General features: G+C 46.4%; 1 protein-coding gene across 1 annotated transcript in view; it reads left to right on the top strand.

The window, feature by feature from the left end:
* LOC126262652 (integrin alpha-PS3-like) overlaps positions 1-16,637 on the top strand; it is a 440,796-nt gene that overhangs the window by 241,813 nt on the left and 182,346 nt on the right. Inside the window, exons 16-17 of the mRNA XM_049959421.1 lie at positions 1,864-2,116; positions 15,208-15,371. Of these exons, the coding sequence (XP_049815378.1) occupies positions 1,864-2,116; positions 15,208-15,371 (417 nt within the window). The remainder of the gene's footprint in view (positions 1-1,863; positions 2,117-15,207; positions 15,372-16,637) is intronic.

Here is a 16,637-nt window from a genome sequence, read left to right on the forward strand (position 1 = left end):
TGCTGAGGTCATTAGTCCCCTAGAACTTAGAACTAGTTAAACCTAACTAACCTAAGGACATCACACACATCCATGCCCGAGGCAGGATTCGAACCTGCGACCGTAGCGGTCTCGCGGTTCCAGACTGCAGCGCCAGAACCGCACGGCCACTTCGGCCGGCCCTGCTTTCCCACCATCTTTATGTGTTCACTCTCATCCAGTCCTTGCCTCTTTTATCAACACACTCTTCCACACCTTTCAGCCATCTACCCATTGGTCTCCCTCTTGGGCGTTTCCTTCACGTCTCTGTTTCGTGTATCTTTTTGGGAATCCTCGATGTTTCTATTCTGCTCGGTAAGTGTTCCTCTTGCACTGTTTCCCTTACCTTCCACATTCTTCATCCTATCTCTCCTTCTTACTCTTATCCTACTTCCCAGGAACTTCATTTCACACGCCTGTAATCAGCTTACATCTCTTTTGTTCATTACCCATATTTCAGGTTCTTAGTTCGGTATTGTGATGCAGTAACTTCAATATATATTACTTTTTTTCTCTTTTGTGGGACTTATTTGTCCCAAATCAGCCTCCTAATGCTTCGTAGGAATGCCTCTGCCTATGTGCCACGTCCACTGACCTCTTTCTCATTTCTTCCATTTTCCTCTATCACAATTACTAAGTACTTGAAACTTCCCACCTTCTTCAGTTGTTCACCTCGAATCCGCATTCCGCTAGTTGGTCTATCTTTCTTCCTGGTTGTAACCAGGATCTCACATTTTTTTACAGTGATTTTCACTCCATACTATCGCACAGTTTCTTCCCAAACGTCCCGCTGTTCCTGAATTCCACCTCCCTGTTTTCCCTGATCATCTTCTCCAATTTTTCCTGCCACCTTTGTCATTATCTCATCCAAGATCGCAATGAAGAGGAGAGGTGACAATACACTTCCCTGTTTCACACGACATGTTTGTCAGAAGGAATCCATATTTTCATTTCCCACTTTCAAACAGCTCATTCTTCTAAAGTACATCTCCTCCACTCTACTTGTTGTCTCTTTTTCCACACCCTTCTTATCTAGTGATTTCCAGACCTTACTTCTACAGACGCTTTCAGATGCCTTTTCTAAGATTAACGTATTTGTCAAAATCTTCCTTTCGGACAGTGTCGCAGCATAGAATATGTCACGTAATGAATAATTCCAGGTAAGCCGCAAATGGTTTAATTAGAAACGCTTCTTCTTTACTACAAGTTTGCTTCGGCTATAGTGCCATTCTCGAGTTGGCCGGCCGAAGTGGCCGTGCGGTTAAAGGCGCTGCAGTCTGGAACCGCAAGACCGCTACGGTCGCAGGTTCGAATCCTGCCTCGGGCATGGATGTTTGTGATGTCCTTAGGTTAGTTAGGTTTAACTAGTTCTAAGTTCTAGGGGACTAATGACCTCAGAAGTTGAGTCCCATAGTGCTCAGAGCCATTTGAACCATTCTCGAGTCGACCTGTAGATGTTAGATCCGGTGAGTCTACTTACTTTTATAAACATTGAACATAAAGGTCAGTTTGCATAAATAGATGCCCATATTGCAGTAGTGAGAAGAAGTCGAGTATTTGTAGCTAGATCGTTATAATCACATAAGTTTTGTTTGCGTATAATATTTTCGTGAAATACTTTTGACATCTGGATATACAGTTTATTCTCGGTGGTGCTTTACCTTTGCAGTGTAATCTGTGATAGTCAGTGATGTTAGTCGCGTTTCATTACAACTATAATTTTATTATCATTTGTATCTATTGTTATCTTTTATTTTTTGTCTTGTTTGGAAAACTAGGACGGATAAAAGACAAAGTAAAATACTGCACGTGAGGTAACACCGCTGCACGCCGCTCCTTCCGCAGGTCCGTAGTGGGCCAGGGCGAGGCGCTCCCAGTAGAGCTGTTGGCGACGGTGGAGAACACCCCTGGCTATGACACGGCCCACGTGGCCGGCGTGCGGCTGGAGGCGGCCGTGCAGCCCCCGGAGGCGGCGTGGGGCGGCCTCCACCTGGCCGACACCAGCGGCGCAGACTGCGAAGTCCTGCCCGCCCCCAACGCCTCCAGCATCGCGCTACGCTGCAATCTGCGCATGCTCAAGATGCGCCCCGGCTGGAGGGTATGTTGCCTACATACAAGTCGTTGTCTAGCACTTACAAGTCGATTCCACATTCATTTACCGAGACGCTTCACAGACCAAAAGTTACGATTTTTAGGCAATTCGGTTTTTTGTTTTCAATATTAATATTGGAAAAGTAGGCCAAATGTGGTATCTAGATAGTACTGTATAACACACAGTGTTAAAACCGAGAAAAAAAATTGTGCACTTGTATAATCTAATCAAAAGTGCCCAGACGCCCCTACGTAACACCTAACTGGCCACCAGCTGTCCTGAGAGGTGGACCCACCACTACAAAAGGAGACACCGTGTTGACAAAACTCAAGGGATAGTTCCTAAAGCCGCGTCGTACCTGCTGTTTCCCGGTGCAATGCAGCAGCATTGTGGCATAAAATCAACAGGTCACTGGAAGCCCCTGCAGAAATATTCAGCCATGCTGCCTCTATAAACGTGCATAACTGCGAAAGTTTGTCGGTACAGGATGTTGTGCACGAAGTGACCTCTGGATTATGTTCCATAAATGTTCGATGGGACTCATGTCGTTCAATCTGGTGGCCAGGTCATTGTCCAGTTCTTCAAACCAGTCACAACAGTTGTAGTTTGGTGACATGAGATTGTTGTTTGGGAACATGAAGTCCATGAATGGCTGCAATTGGTCTCCAACTAGCCGAACATGACCGGTTCATTTGGACTGGGGGCCCAGTCTGTTCCATGTAAACACAGCACACATCATTATGGAGCTACCACAAGCTTGCACATTGCCTTTGTTAACAACTTGAGTCCATGGCTTCGTGGAGCCTGCGCTACACTCGAGCCCTACCATCAGCTCTCACCAACTGAAATCGGGACTCATCTGACAAGGCCACGGTTTTCTAGTCGTCTAGGATCCAACCGATATGGCCACGAGCCCAGGAGAAGCGCTGCAGACGATGCCGTGCTGTTATCAAAGGTACTCGCGCCGGTCGTCTGCTGCCATAGCCCGTTAACGCCAAATTTCGCAGAACTGTCGTAACGGATAGGTTCGTTGTAAGTCCCACATTGATTTGTGCGGTTATTTCACGTAGTGTTGCTTGTCTGTTAACACTGACAGCTCCATACAAAAGCTCTTCTCTCGGTCGTTAAGTGAAGGCCGTGGGCCACTGCGTTGTCCGTGGTGACAGCTATTGCCAGAAATTTGGTATTTTCGGACGCTGTGGGTCTCTGAATATCGAATTCCGTAACGATTTCCGACACGGAATGCCTCATGCGTCTAGCCGCTACCATTCCGCATTCGAAGTCTTAATTCCAGTTGTGCGGCCATAATCAAGTCGGATACGTTTTGACATGACTCACCTGAGTACAAGACAGCTCCGCCAATGTTAATCCGTTTTATACCGCTTGTACGCCATACTGTGCCATTTGTATATGTGCTTATTGCCATCCCGTGACTTTTGTCACCTCAGTGTATTTTGTTATCAGTGGAGATGGTTCAAAAATGGTTCAAATGGCTCTGAGCACTATGGGACTCAACTGCTGAGCAGTGGAGATGGCTCTGAGCACTATGGGACTTAACATCTGAGGTCATCAGTCCCCTAGACTTAGAAGTACTTAAACCTAACTAACCTAAGGACATCACACACATCCAAGTCCGAGGCAGGATTCGAACCTGCGACCGCAGCAGCAACGAGGTTCCGGACTGAAGCGCCTAGAACCGCTCGACCACAGCAGCCGGCTATCAGTGGAGAAGTAATAGCGCAGAAATAAGGTCAGGAGAGCTCACTGAATTCGAACGTGGTGAGATGGAGATATTTACGGTCTCTTAATTCAGCCGGGAAGGGCTGGCCTGATGGGGATTTTACACACTTTATTCACAGGAAGAACACAATTTTATTTTACGCAGTTCCATTCACATAGCAGCCAACTAAACTTTTATTTTTATTTCTTAAATTAATCAAAAGGCCAAGCAATGAGACTCGTTTAAAACTCAATGCCAATTTCAATAATTTACAGAAGATTTAAGTTGAACTTTAACCCAAGATGACTTCATATTCTTTAAGACAAGACATGCCCTATACACGTCACAGGATGTAATGAGGGTAAAGCCGTAATAAAGGCAGACGCAAATCTAAACAGCAGTACCAGAAAAGGTCAGAAGGGCCTTAATTACCAAATGGTGAGAATAATACATAATTTAAATCTGACAGATTAGAAGTCATGATCTTCTCATCAGCACTGTTCTGTGTACAGTTAGTATGATTGCTTCTAAAAGTCCTGTGACGTATACTGATATTCATGACATGCTCTACGCATTATTTAAGTAATGACAGTTGTAGTATGGTGGCTTAAAGCATTTTAATCCTTATCCATGAATATTGTTCATGACTGAAACCGGCTGATATTTTGGTTGTCCATGACTGAAACCAACAGAAAATCGCATGACCAATCATTTACTTTAAAAATCAGAAGAAATGATGGGAGGTAGGCAGGAACGGGTAACGCATACACTAATGCACATTGCCAACCTTCGAAATAAGCTTTCTACTGGAACACGGTGCTTTACACTGGCTAAAGGTTCACAAGCGCCACGGATGCATAAGGTTAACACATAAATTATAATAAGATGTCAGCCAGTGAATGAGTCTAAAATGTCTAGCAGATGTTGGAATCACATTGCCCTTCGAAAACTAGGGAAACACGGGCGTCCGACCCAAAAAACAGAAGGAAGACAGACCAAAATTACAGTGAACACTGCCTCACAGCTCGGCGCCCCTCTCATAAATCACAGCACAAAACACGTCGATATTCAGTAAATTGCACGGGGTATCATGACCCCAATATTGGTCGCCCGCTAACACCACGGTGAAGAGAGCCCAAGGAAAGTTCGTTACAGCTTCGTTCCTCAGCTCCAACTGCTCACCAAACCGGACACCACGCCCGGAGCCGCCACACCAGAGGGCGCTGCGCTCCAATGGCAACATGTTAATCAAAAATAGTGATATCGATGCATTGCGAAAAAGGCGCTATCGCTCACGTGGACTAGTCAATGGTTGTCTCCTTAGCGGCAAATCCGTCAGGGGCATTTCAATTTTTCCACAGCAGCCCAAGTCGCCTGTTGGAGGCGTGATTGTGAAGTGGAAACACGAGGAAGCAACCACAGTTGAACGAAGACCAGGCACGTATCGAGCACTAAGAAGCAAGAGCCGTGAAGTATTGCGGATGAAAGGACTGGGTTGTAAGAAATCACAGGAAATCAGCGGAAGGAATCATTCGTTGGTTCCAAAATGCTCCAGCAGTCCAGCAACTGGGAAAATGACTGTGCAAACGGAGTTAATAAGAATGCAATATACTGATCGAGCAGCTCCTCAGAGACGCTTATTTTTGTAGTTGTGCTAAGCGACGCTGCTGGTCTCAAGAGCGACGACACTGGACAGTGGATGACCAGAAACGAGTGATGAAGAACGCTACACCCTGTGCCAATCCAGTGGAAAGGTGTGGGTTTGGCGAGTGCCTGGACAACATTACCTGCCATCATGTGTAGTGCCAGCACTGAAGTATGGAGCAGATGGTGCTCCTGTATGGGTTGTTTTTCGTGCCTAGGATGTGGTGCCCTTATTCCACCTGAGACAGCGCTAAATGTGGAAGAATATGAACACATTTTACAGCATAGTGTACTGCTTACAGTGGAGGAATGGTTTTTATACGATGATAGTTTGTAATGGCTTAACAATGCACGCTGTCATAAAGCAGCATCTGTGAAGCAATTTGTGAACAGTAGGTTTTCTGAAATGGACCAGCATGTCCAGAGTTCCAAGCTGAACCCAAGACAACAGCTTTCGGATGACTTAGAACGTCGAGTCCAACGTCACTACTGTTGCGACTGACACCAAATGTTGTGGTATCCGATGCCAAATGTGGCGTATTGACACCAGATGTAATGGGTGGGTGCCAGGAGGTGCCGTATTAAAACTCGGCGAGAACTTTCCAAATGATTTATTCGTTTCCACTACAGTGCTTCGTTCACCTCGGTCCGCGTCACCGGGTCCCGCAATGCTGAGGCCACTGCCCCAGCGACCCACTGCAGCACGCTGTGTCGACCCGGCTTCGTATGCCAGCTGCAGAGTTCCGATTACGTCAGGACTCAGCAACCACTGTCCTCGTTGTCTACCTGTCGCTCGGCCGTGAGCCGTAGGCCAGCCCTGCTGCTGCTTCTTCCTAGGCTGGCATAGCTGGGAACACAGCGGCAACGACTGCCCGCGATCTGGCGTCTGAATCTGCGGCTCTCGCCACGAAAGTCTCTGGTGTGTGTCGGGAGCCGAGACGACTGTCCGCTGCTCCTAGCGAGCCAAAGAGTGGCCCACCCTGGCTGGCTACAGACCCTGCGTTGGCCTCAGAGGGTCGAACCGACGACCCGCCGAGGACTGGGACGCTGTCGTCCCATCTGTTGCTGCATGTAGCCCGATGGAGTGACACACACCGCCGTCCAGGAGACCTGCCACACTTGAAATGAATCTCGTTAGAAAGTAACACCTATTTATACTCGGCTGTGCGCCTCCGTTTCGCTAACGCATCGCTTCCCGTCACGTACGCACCACACCCCAGTTGTGCTAGTGGGCCCCTTCTGCCTATAGCTTGCGCCATGCGAACCATTGCGTTTACTCTTTTCAGCTGTTCGACGGCCCTGTGGCCTCCATTCCACTTCGCAACCGCTGGTAAGCATAACTTACTGCAATCTGGTCTGCACCTGGCTGTAACTCGTGCTCCGAATATCGCACAAAACTAACGTTTCCTATCCTAAACGGTGGTGCCGCTACACTAGCATCTCTGGTTTTGGATCTTAAAAATAAGAGCTCTTGACGCTCGGCTCTGGAGAAGGATGGTCTGTCATTGCTCCACACAGACACATCATTCAGATCGTCCCCACTAGATTTCAACCTTCCTATCATCCACGTACTGGAACCCATGGAGTACGAACGAAACAGATGGAAGAAGGAAGGTGCGATATCCGGGCTGTAGGGTGGATGAGAAATAACAATGAAGTTTTGTGAGCTCCTCTCAGGTGCGCAGACTTCTGTGACGTCTTGCGTTCCCATGGAGAAAGAGATGTTCGTTTGCATTATTTTGGTGACGAACACGCTGAAGTGGTATCTTCAATTTCTCGAGGGTAAAACAACACACTACAGAGTTAATCGTCCCACCACGAGAGATGAAATCAAACAGAATAACCCCTTCACAGTCCCAGGAGACCATCGCTTTGACTTTACCGGCTGATGGTTCGGCTTTGGACTTTTTCTTCAGAGAAGAGGTCGTGTGACTCCATGCATTGCCGTTTTGTTTCCAGTTCGAAGTGATGAAACCACGTTTCATCGCATGCGATGATGTTCGACAAAAAATTGTCACGATCAACCTCGTATTGTGCAAGTAACTCCGCACAGACAGTCTTCGTTGCTCTAAAGGTCTTCTGTTAGGCGGCAACGAACCCAGCGGGCACACGTCTTTGAGCACCCCTACAGGTGTCAGAGCTACCAACAGAGACGTCAGTCTGTGGAATGGAGTTCCACATCTGTTGCACTTCCTCGGTCAATACAGCGGCAATTAATGCTGTTTGTGGATGACGCTGGATTTGTCGTCCGATGACGTCCCGTGTGTGGTCGATTGGAGACAGATCTGGTGATCGAGCAGGCCAAGGCTCGATACTCTGAAGAGAATGTTGGATTACAGCAGCGGTATGTGGGCGAGCGTTATCCTGTTTGGATACACTCCCTGGAACTTTTATTCTGAATGGCAGCACAACAGGTCGAATCACCAGAATTACATACAAATTTGCAGTCAGGGTGCGTGGGATAACCCCAAGCGTGCTCCTGCTGTCATACGAAATCTTACCCCAGACCATAGCTCAAGGTGTTGGTCCAGTGTGTCTAGGCCACACCAGTCTTGGTTGCGGCGCTCATCTGGCCTCCTAACCAACACGTAGCCATCAATGGCACCGAGGCAGAACCGGCTTTCATCAGAAAACGGAACAGACCTCCAGTCTCCTCTCCAATGAGCTGTCAATGACACAATTGAAGTCGCAAATGGCGGTGGTCTGGGGTCAGTGGAATGCACACTAGAGGGTGTCACACCTGTCCTTGAAGTAACCTATTTGTAACCGTTCGTTGTGTCACTGTGGTGACCGCTGCTACTTGAATTGGTTCTGCAGACGCAATGCGATGCTCCACAGCCATACTGTCTTCCCTCTCGGCAGTACCACATGGCCGTCTGAAGCCCAGTCTTCTCGCGACCACTCCTTACCATGACTACCGCAGCTACAGGGTGTTTCAAAAATGACCGGTATATTTGAAACGGCAATAAAAACTAAACGAGCAGCGATAGAAATACACCGTTTGTTGCAATATGCTTGGGACAACAGTACATTTTCAGGCGGACAAATTTTCGAAATTACAGTAGTTACAATTTTCAACAACAGATGGCGCTGCAAGTGATGTGAAAGATATAGAAGACAACGCAGTCTGTGGGTGCGCCATTCTGTACGCCGTCTTTCTGCTGTAAGCGTGTGCTGTTCACAACGTGCAAGTGTGCTGTGGAAAACATGGTTTATTCCTTAGAACAGAGGCTTTTTCTGGTGTTGGAATTCCACCGCCTAGAACACAGTGTTGTTGCAACAAGACGAAGTTTTCAACGGAGGTTTAATGTAACCAAAGGACCGAAAAGCGATACAATAAAGGATCTGTTTGCAAAATTTCAACGGACTGGGAACGTGACGGATGAACGTGCTGGATAGGTAGGGCGACCGCGTACGGCAACCACAGAGGGCAACGCGCAGCTAGTGCAGCAGGTGATCCAACAGCGGCCTCGGGTTTCCGTTCGCCGTGTTGCAGCTGCGGTCCAAATGACGCCAACGTCCACGTATCGTCTCATGCGCCAGAGTTTACACCTCTATCCATACAAAATTCAAACGCGGCAACCCCTCAGCGCCGCTACCATTGCTGCACGAGAGACATTCGCTAACGATATAGTGCACAGGATTGATGACGGCGATATGCATGTGGGCAGCATTTGGTTTACTGACGAAGCTTATTTTTACCTGGACGGTTTCGTCAATAAACAGAACTGGCGCATATGGGGAACCGAAAAGCCCCATGTTGCAGTCCCATCGTCCCTGCATCCTCAAAAAGTACTGGTCTGGGCCGCCATTTCTTCCAAAGGAATCATTGGCCCATTTTTCAGATCCGAAACGATTACTGCATCACGCTATCTGGACATTCTTCGTGAATTTGTGGCGGTACAAACTGCCTTAGACGACACTGCGAACACCTCGTGGTTTATGCAAGATGGTGCCCGGCCACATCGCACGGCCGACGTCTTTAATTTCCTGAATGAATATTTCGATGATCGTGTGATTGCTTTGGGCCATCCGAAACATACAGGAGGCGGCGTGGATTGGCCTCCCTATTCGCCAGACATGAACCCCTGTGACTTCTTTCTGTGGGGACACTTGAAAGACCAGGTGTACCGCCAGAATCCAGAAACAATTGAACAGCTGAAGCAGTACATCTGATCTGCATGTGAAGCCAGTCCGCCAGACACGTTGTCAAAGGTTTCGGGTAATTTCATTCAGCGACTACGCCATATTATTGCTACGCATGGTGGATATGTGGAAAATATCGTACTATAGAGTTTCCCAGACCGCAGCGCCATCTGTTGTTGACAATTGTAACTACTGTCATTTCGAAAGTTTGTCTGCCTGAAAATGTACTGTTGTCCCAAGCATATTGCAACAAACGGTGTATTTCTATCGCTGCTCGTTTAGTTTGTATTGCCGTTTCAAATATACCGGTCATTTTTGAAACACCCTGTAGCTGTTACGTATAGTGCCGGCCGGAGTGGCCGAGCGGTTCTAGACGCTACAGTCTGGAACCGCGCGACCTCTGCGGTCGCAGGTTTGAATCCGGCCTCGGGCATGGATGTGTGTGATGTCCTTAGGTTAGTTAGGTTTAAGTAGTTCTAAGTTCTAGGGGACTGATGACCTCAGAAGTTAAGTCCCATAGTGCTCAGAGCCATTTGAACCATTTTTTTTAATGTACAGCGACTACATTCCTGATGTCTTTCAGCAGTATCAAGGAAGGAAAATCCAGTTTCTCGTAGCCCTCTTACACGACCCCTCGTTCAGGCTGAGTGAGATGCTTATAATGGCATCTTCGTCGTCTTAAAGGCATCCTTGACTAACATCGATTCACTACGTCCAATCTCGTAAGTAACAAACGCATCCTCGTGGTGGCGGTACTAACACCATTCTTAAGCTACTGACGTGAATATTGAATAGACGTTATGTTTCAGACGTAGAGAAACGCTCAACAACTTCCTTTTATGTTGCACAGCATCTTCTTGGTGCTCCGATTGTTTTCCGTAGCTGTATGTTGCGTCCATATCAACAACATCCTCAGATAACATTTATTCTCTTATGAGGTTTGTGGCCAATAATCAATCAAAATACGTGAGTAGCAGATTCATAAATATAACACTAGAAGAAAGAATGACTTACGCTATTTGTTATTCAACCTTAGTATGTTACTTAACCAGTATTGTAAAGGATTGTAATAGATGATACAATTAGCTTGAAACTCAAACCGAGGTCATATTTACTTCACAACTCTTTCTACTGCTGAGAAGAATTTCTGAATGTGTAATAGTAAGCACACCGGACAAAAAAATTACTCACTCTCAGGAGAAATCGTGCTAATACTGTTTAAAGCTGCCTCTGCGGCTGATAATGGCCTCGGTTCAGCGGAGAAGAGCATCCAAAAGTTTCTTCATGAATGTCATATCCAGCTCGAGCCACTCATTGAAGATTAATTTTTTTTCAACTGGTCTGATGTGATCTACCACAAGTTCTTCTCCTGTGCCAATCTCTTCATCTCAGAGTCGCATTGCTCCCAACGTGCTTAATAATTTGATGATTATATTTCAGACTCTGTCTTCCCAAACAGTTTTTTCCCCGTGCACCTCTCTCAAGTACAATGCAAGTTACTCTTTGATGTCTGAACTCAATATGTCATGTCATACGGCCTACCGCCTTGTCAGTGTTTTCCAAACATTGCCGATACCTCCTCATTTCTTGTTTTATCAGTCGATCTTAATTTTCAGCATCCTTCCACAACACCACATTCCAGATGCCTCGATTCGCTTCCTTTCCAACTTTCCGACAGCCGGTGATTCACTTCCACACAATGCTATTCCGCAAACGTACGTTCTCAGAAATTTCTTTCTCTTCTTAATGCCGATTTTTCGTACTAATAGACTTATTTTGGCCAGGAATGTCCTCTTTGCCTGTGGTAGCCTGTTAATGTAATTCTAACTATTACTTTAGCTGTCATATGTAAATTTGCTTCCAGTGTAGCAGACTTCCTTCATTAGTCTACTTCGTGGTCCCCAAATTTGGTGTTACGTTGATTGCTAATCACATTTCTCCTACTCCTCTTTACTTTTGCCATTTTTCGATTTACTCTCAGTCTACAGTCTGGTTTCTTTAGACGGTTCATTCCATTCAACAGGCTCTACAATCCTTCCACACTTTCACTGAAAGTAGCAATATCCTGCTGGCCGGTGTGGCCGAGCGGTTCTGAACGCTTCAGTCTGGAACCGCGCGACCGCTACGATCGCTGGTTCGAATCCTGCCTCGGGCATGGATGTGTGTGATGTCCTTAGGTTAGTTAGGTTTAAGTAGTTCTAAGTTCTAGGCGACTGATGACCTCAGATGTTAAGTCCCTTAGTGCTCAGAGCCATTTAGCAATGTCCTGAGCGAATGTTTTCTTTGACATCCTTTCACCCTGAATTTTAATCCCACTTCTGAACCTTTCTTTCATTTTCGTCATTACTTCTGCGATGTACAGATTGAACAGTACGGACGAAAGACTGCATCCCTGTCTTATAAACTCTTTAATCCAAACACTTCGTTCGTGGTCTTCCATTCTTATTGTTCCCTATGGGTTCTTGTAGATGTTGTGTATTACCTGACTTTTTCTATGACTTAGACATGTTTTCCTAAGGATTTCGAAAATCTTGCACCATTTTACACTGTTGAACGCTTTTTCTAGATCGACAATCCTATGAACGTATCTCGACTGTTGCTAAGCCTTTCTTCCACTTTTAAGCGTAACGTCAGGTCTCAATGGTGCCATTACTTTTCCTAAAGCGAAACTGATCGCCGTCTGATTTCCAATATTCCATTCTTGCCAGAAACATGGATGCATGGTCCTGTAAAGTTGAATGAGCGCTAATTCTCAAACTTATCTGCCTTGCTATGTTTTGGATTGTGTGGGTGATATTTCTCCGAACGTCCGATAATATATCTCCATACTCACAAATTCTATAACCCGGCTTGGATAGTCGTTTGCTTGCTACTTTTCTCAATGATTTTAGAAACCTCGATGGAACGTTGTGTATACCTTTCGCCTTATTTGGTCACAAGTCCTGCCAAGTTCTTTTAAACTCTGTGTCTAATACTGGGTCCCGAACTTCATCCATATTGATTCCCATTTCGTGTGTTGCATCAATTGATTGGTCCTTTTCCTCCTACAGGCCTTCAGTGTACTATTGAATAGGAATGATGCGACTATTCGAACACGTTGGCAAGAATGAGTGAACCATGGCCGAATATAGTGTCTATAAAAAAACCGGTCGACCTAGAGAGACAACGGAATGTGAGGACCGAGCAATCGTCGGAGAGGCATTCAAAGGCACTGAATTATCATTATCATCGATCTAACTGGTGCTTCAGCGACCACAAGGACCATTGATAGACCGAAAGGGTGCTGAGCTCATGGCGCTCTTTGTACTGATCACCACTGACCTCTCTATACAAAAAATCCGTTTTCAGTGCGGTCTCGCACATTCGGCCTGGAATCTTACTGACTGTGGTAGAATTGTCTTCATTTATGAGTCCTGCTCCGAAATAAGCACCAATGGACAGCGACGACTTGTTTGTAGGCTCCCCGGACATTGGTGGGACACCAACCTGTCGCCCACCATACGGCCCGACATCAAGGATTGGTGGTCTAGGGTGCCATTATATTTCGTAGCAGAATCCGTTCGGTTGTCATCCACGACACCGTTACCGTACAGCGGTACTTCGAATATACACTACTGGCCATTAAAATTGCAGATGATAAACGGGTATTCATTGGACACATATATTATACTAGAACTGACTTGTGATTACATTTTCACGCAATTTGGGTGCATAGATCCTGAGAAATCAGTACCCAGAACAACCACCTCTGGCCGTAATAACGGCCTTGAAATGCCTGGGCATTGAGTCAAACAGAGCTTGGATAGCGTGTACCGGTACAGCTGCCCATGCAGCTTCAACACGATACCACAGTTCATCAAGAGTAGTGACTGACGAATTGTGACGAGCCAGTTGCTTGGCCACCATGGACCAGACGTTTTCAGTTGGTGAGAGATCTGGAGAATGTTCTGGCCAGGTCAGCAGTCGAACATTTTCTGTATCTAGAAAGGCCCGTACAGGACCTGCAACATGCGTTCGTGCATTATCCTGCTGAAATGTAGGGTTTCGCAGGGATCGAATTAAGGGTAGAGCTACAGGTCGTAACACATCTGAAATATAACGTCCACTGTTCAAAGTGCCGTCAATGCGAATAAGAGGTGACCGAAACGTGTAACCACGCTGGGTGATACGCCAGTATGGCGATGACGAATACACGCTTCCCATGTGCGTTCACCGCGATGTCGCCAAACACGTATGCGACCATCATGATGCTGTAAACAGAACCTGGATTCATCAGAAAAAATGGCGTTTAGCCATTAGTGTACTCAGGTTCGTCGTTGAGTACACCATTGCAGGCGCTCCTGTCTGTGATGCAGCGTCAAGGGTAACCGCAGCCATGGTCTCCGAGCTGATAGTCCATGCTGCTGCAAACGTCGTCGAACTGTTCGTGCAGATGGTTGTTGTCTTGCAAACGTCCCCATCTGTTGACTCAGGGATCGAGACGTGGCTGCACGATCCGTTACAGTCATGCGGATAAGATGCCTGTCATTTCGACTGCTAGTGATGTGAGGCCTTTAGGATCCAGCACGGCGTTCCGTATTACTCTCCTGAACCCGCCGATTCCATATTCTGCTAACAGTCATTGGATCTCGACCAACGCGAGCAGCAATGTCGCGATACGATAGACAGCAATCTCGATACGCTATAATCCGTCCTTTATCAAAGTCGGAAATGTAGATGGTACGCATTTCTCCTCCTTACACGAGGCATCACAACAATGTTTCACCAGGCAACGCCGGGCAACTGCTGTTTGTGTATGAGAAATCGTTTGGAAACTTTCCTCATGTCAGCACGTTGTAGGTGTCGCCACCGGCGTCAACCTTGTGTGAATGTTCTGAAAAGCTAATCATTTGCATGTCACAGCATCTGCTTCCTGTCGGTTAAATTTCGCGTCTGTAGCACGTCATCTTCGTGGTGTAGCAATTTTAATGGTCAGTAGTGTACCATACGCCCCGTCTTTTTGCCCTTTATCGACAGCCATTCAGGGCTTACATTTCAGCAAGATAACGATTGCCCTCTAAACGCAAAAATTTCTGCTGCTTGTCTTCGTGCTTGCCAAACCATATCTTGGCCAGCAAATTGCTGGATCTGTTCCCAAGTGAGAACATCAGTGGCATTACGGATATGGCGCTCCAACCATCTCGGCATTTTGATCTCATGCGCCAATTGGGCAGAATTTGGCACGATATCCCTCAGGAGGACATCCAACAACTCTATCAGTCAGTGTCAAGACGAATAACTGCTTGTATAAAGGACAGAGGTGGACTATCGCGTTATTAACTTTCTCTATTTATGAAACTCTTTCTCTTCAGTATATCATCCATATTTCTCTGAAATAGTAATCATTTGTTTGTCTGTACTTGTACATCACATGTACCGATTTCAGTCACATTTGGATGATTCTGTCGAAATGCATCGCTTTTTTTCTCTCACTTAAGTGTATTGTCTGAAAAAAAATTTTGTTGGACTTTTAAGTACTGGACGACCTCTGTATAAGCTGCTTCCAGCTCTACGCTGTACGGTGAAAGCGTGTGTGTGGTGTCCGCAGGAGACGGTGCGGATGAAGGTGGCGCTGCAGGGCCAGGCGGCGGGCGTCGCGACGCTGAGCTGGAACGCGACGGCCTTCCTGCGCGGTCACGAGCTCCGCCCGGAGGACAACCGGCGCGTGGGCGCGCTGCGCCTCGACGCCCCGGCGGGACTCGCGCTCACCGGGTAGGCCTCGCCTGCGCTCCCGGCAGCCTCCAGCTGCACACTGTCGCACGGTTGCCTGCACTCTCCGTTAGAACTCCTATTATGAAACGGCCCCTTTTGAAAAATTATACATGACTGTGCTTAAACTGACACACAATATTTTTTTAGCGCAACGCAATATGACTTTCAGAAATCCCTACAAAAGAATGGCCCTGACTAACATTAACCTATACCTTTCACAAATCACTTACCTCACAAAAATCTTCGTTACTCAAGCTACTGCAATACAGCGAGCGCCACTACTGTCAGCTAAATAAAAGATTCAAACTACGGAAGGCACTAACTACTGATAGGCATAGTTAGCAAATGAAAGATTTTGATAGAGAAGAAACAATGTATTTACCTTAATAGTGTTCAAAGGTCATATTATATATAGCAGTTCATGACATCCAGTCTTACAAATTTCAAAACTCCGCCATTTCTCTCCCCACATCCACCACTGCTGGCGGCTCACCTCTAACTGCGCGACGCTACGCGCTGTTCACATCCAGCTGCCCAACACTACAATGGCAGACAACAATGCAAACTAGCCACAGACTGCACACAGCACAGCCAGTGATTTTCATAAAGAGCGCTACGTAACGTTGCCAATAAGAAAACATAAACAGCCTATCACTATATAACAGCCTCAGTCGTCCGACATGTTTTCCCCATCTCTGAGGATTCAGCAGTGTTTTCCTAGTGCGTAGTTAACCTATTCGCGCAACTTTTTACAGTATTTCTTTAAAATATTTGATATTGCTTGTACGAGGTAAACCAAACAGTAACTAATATTAATATTTAGAATGTCGTTTCTATATAGAAACATAGGTTTGGAGCCGGCCGAAGTGGCCGTGCGGTTAAAGGCGCTGCAGTCTGGAACCGCAAGACCGCTACGGTCGCAGGTTCGAATCCTGCCTCGGGCATGGATGTTTGTGATGTCCTTAGGGTAGTTAGGTTTAACTAGTTCTAAGTTCTAGGGGACTAATGACCTCAGCAGTTGAGTCCCATAGTGCTCAGAGCCATTTGAACCATAGGTTTGGAACTTGCGCAATAGTTTGTAGATATTAAATATAATGAGTTAAGAACTCTGTACCAATGTCGTCAAATATGAGTGTTACACAGTAACAACCTGTCGCTATTTATTAGCTTTGCCTGTATATAGCCGCTTGTAAAAGAGGTGTTTATTTTTTATTCAAAAGGATGTACTTTAAGAAATGCCGCATTTTCATTGTAAGAAGTGGGAGG

Source organism: Schistocerca nitens, chromosome 6 (genome assembly GCF_023898315.1).
Source record: "Schistocerca nitens isolate TAMUIC-IGC-003100 chromosome 6, iqSchNite1.1, whole genome shotgun sequence".
Classification (NCBI taxonomy): domain Eukaryota; kingdom Metazoa; phylum Arthropoda; class Insecta; order Orthoptera; family Acrididae; genus Schistocerca; species Schistocerca nitens.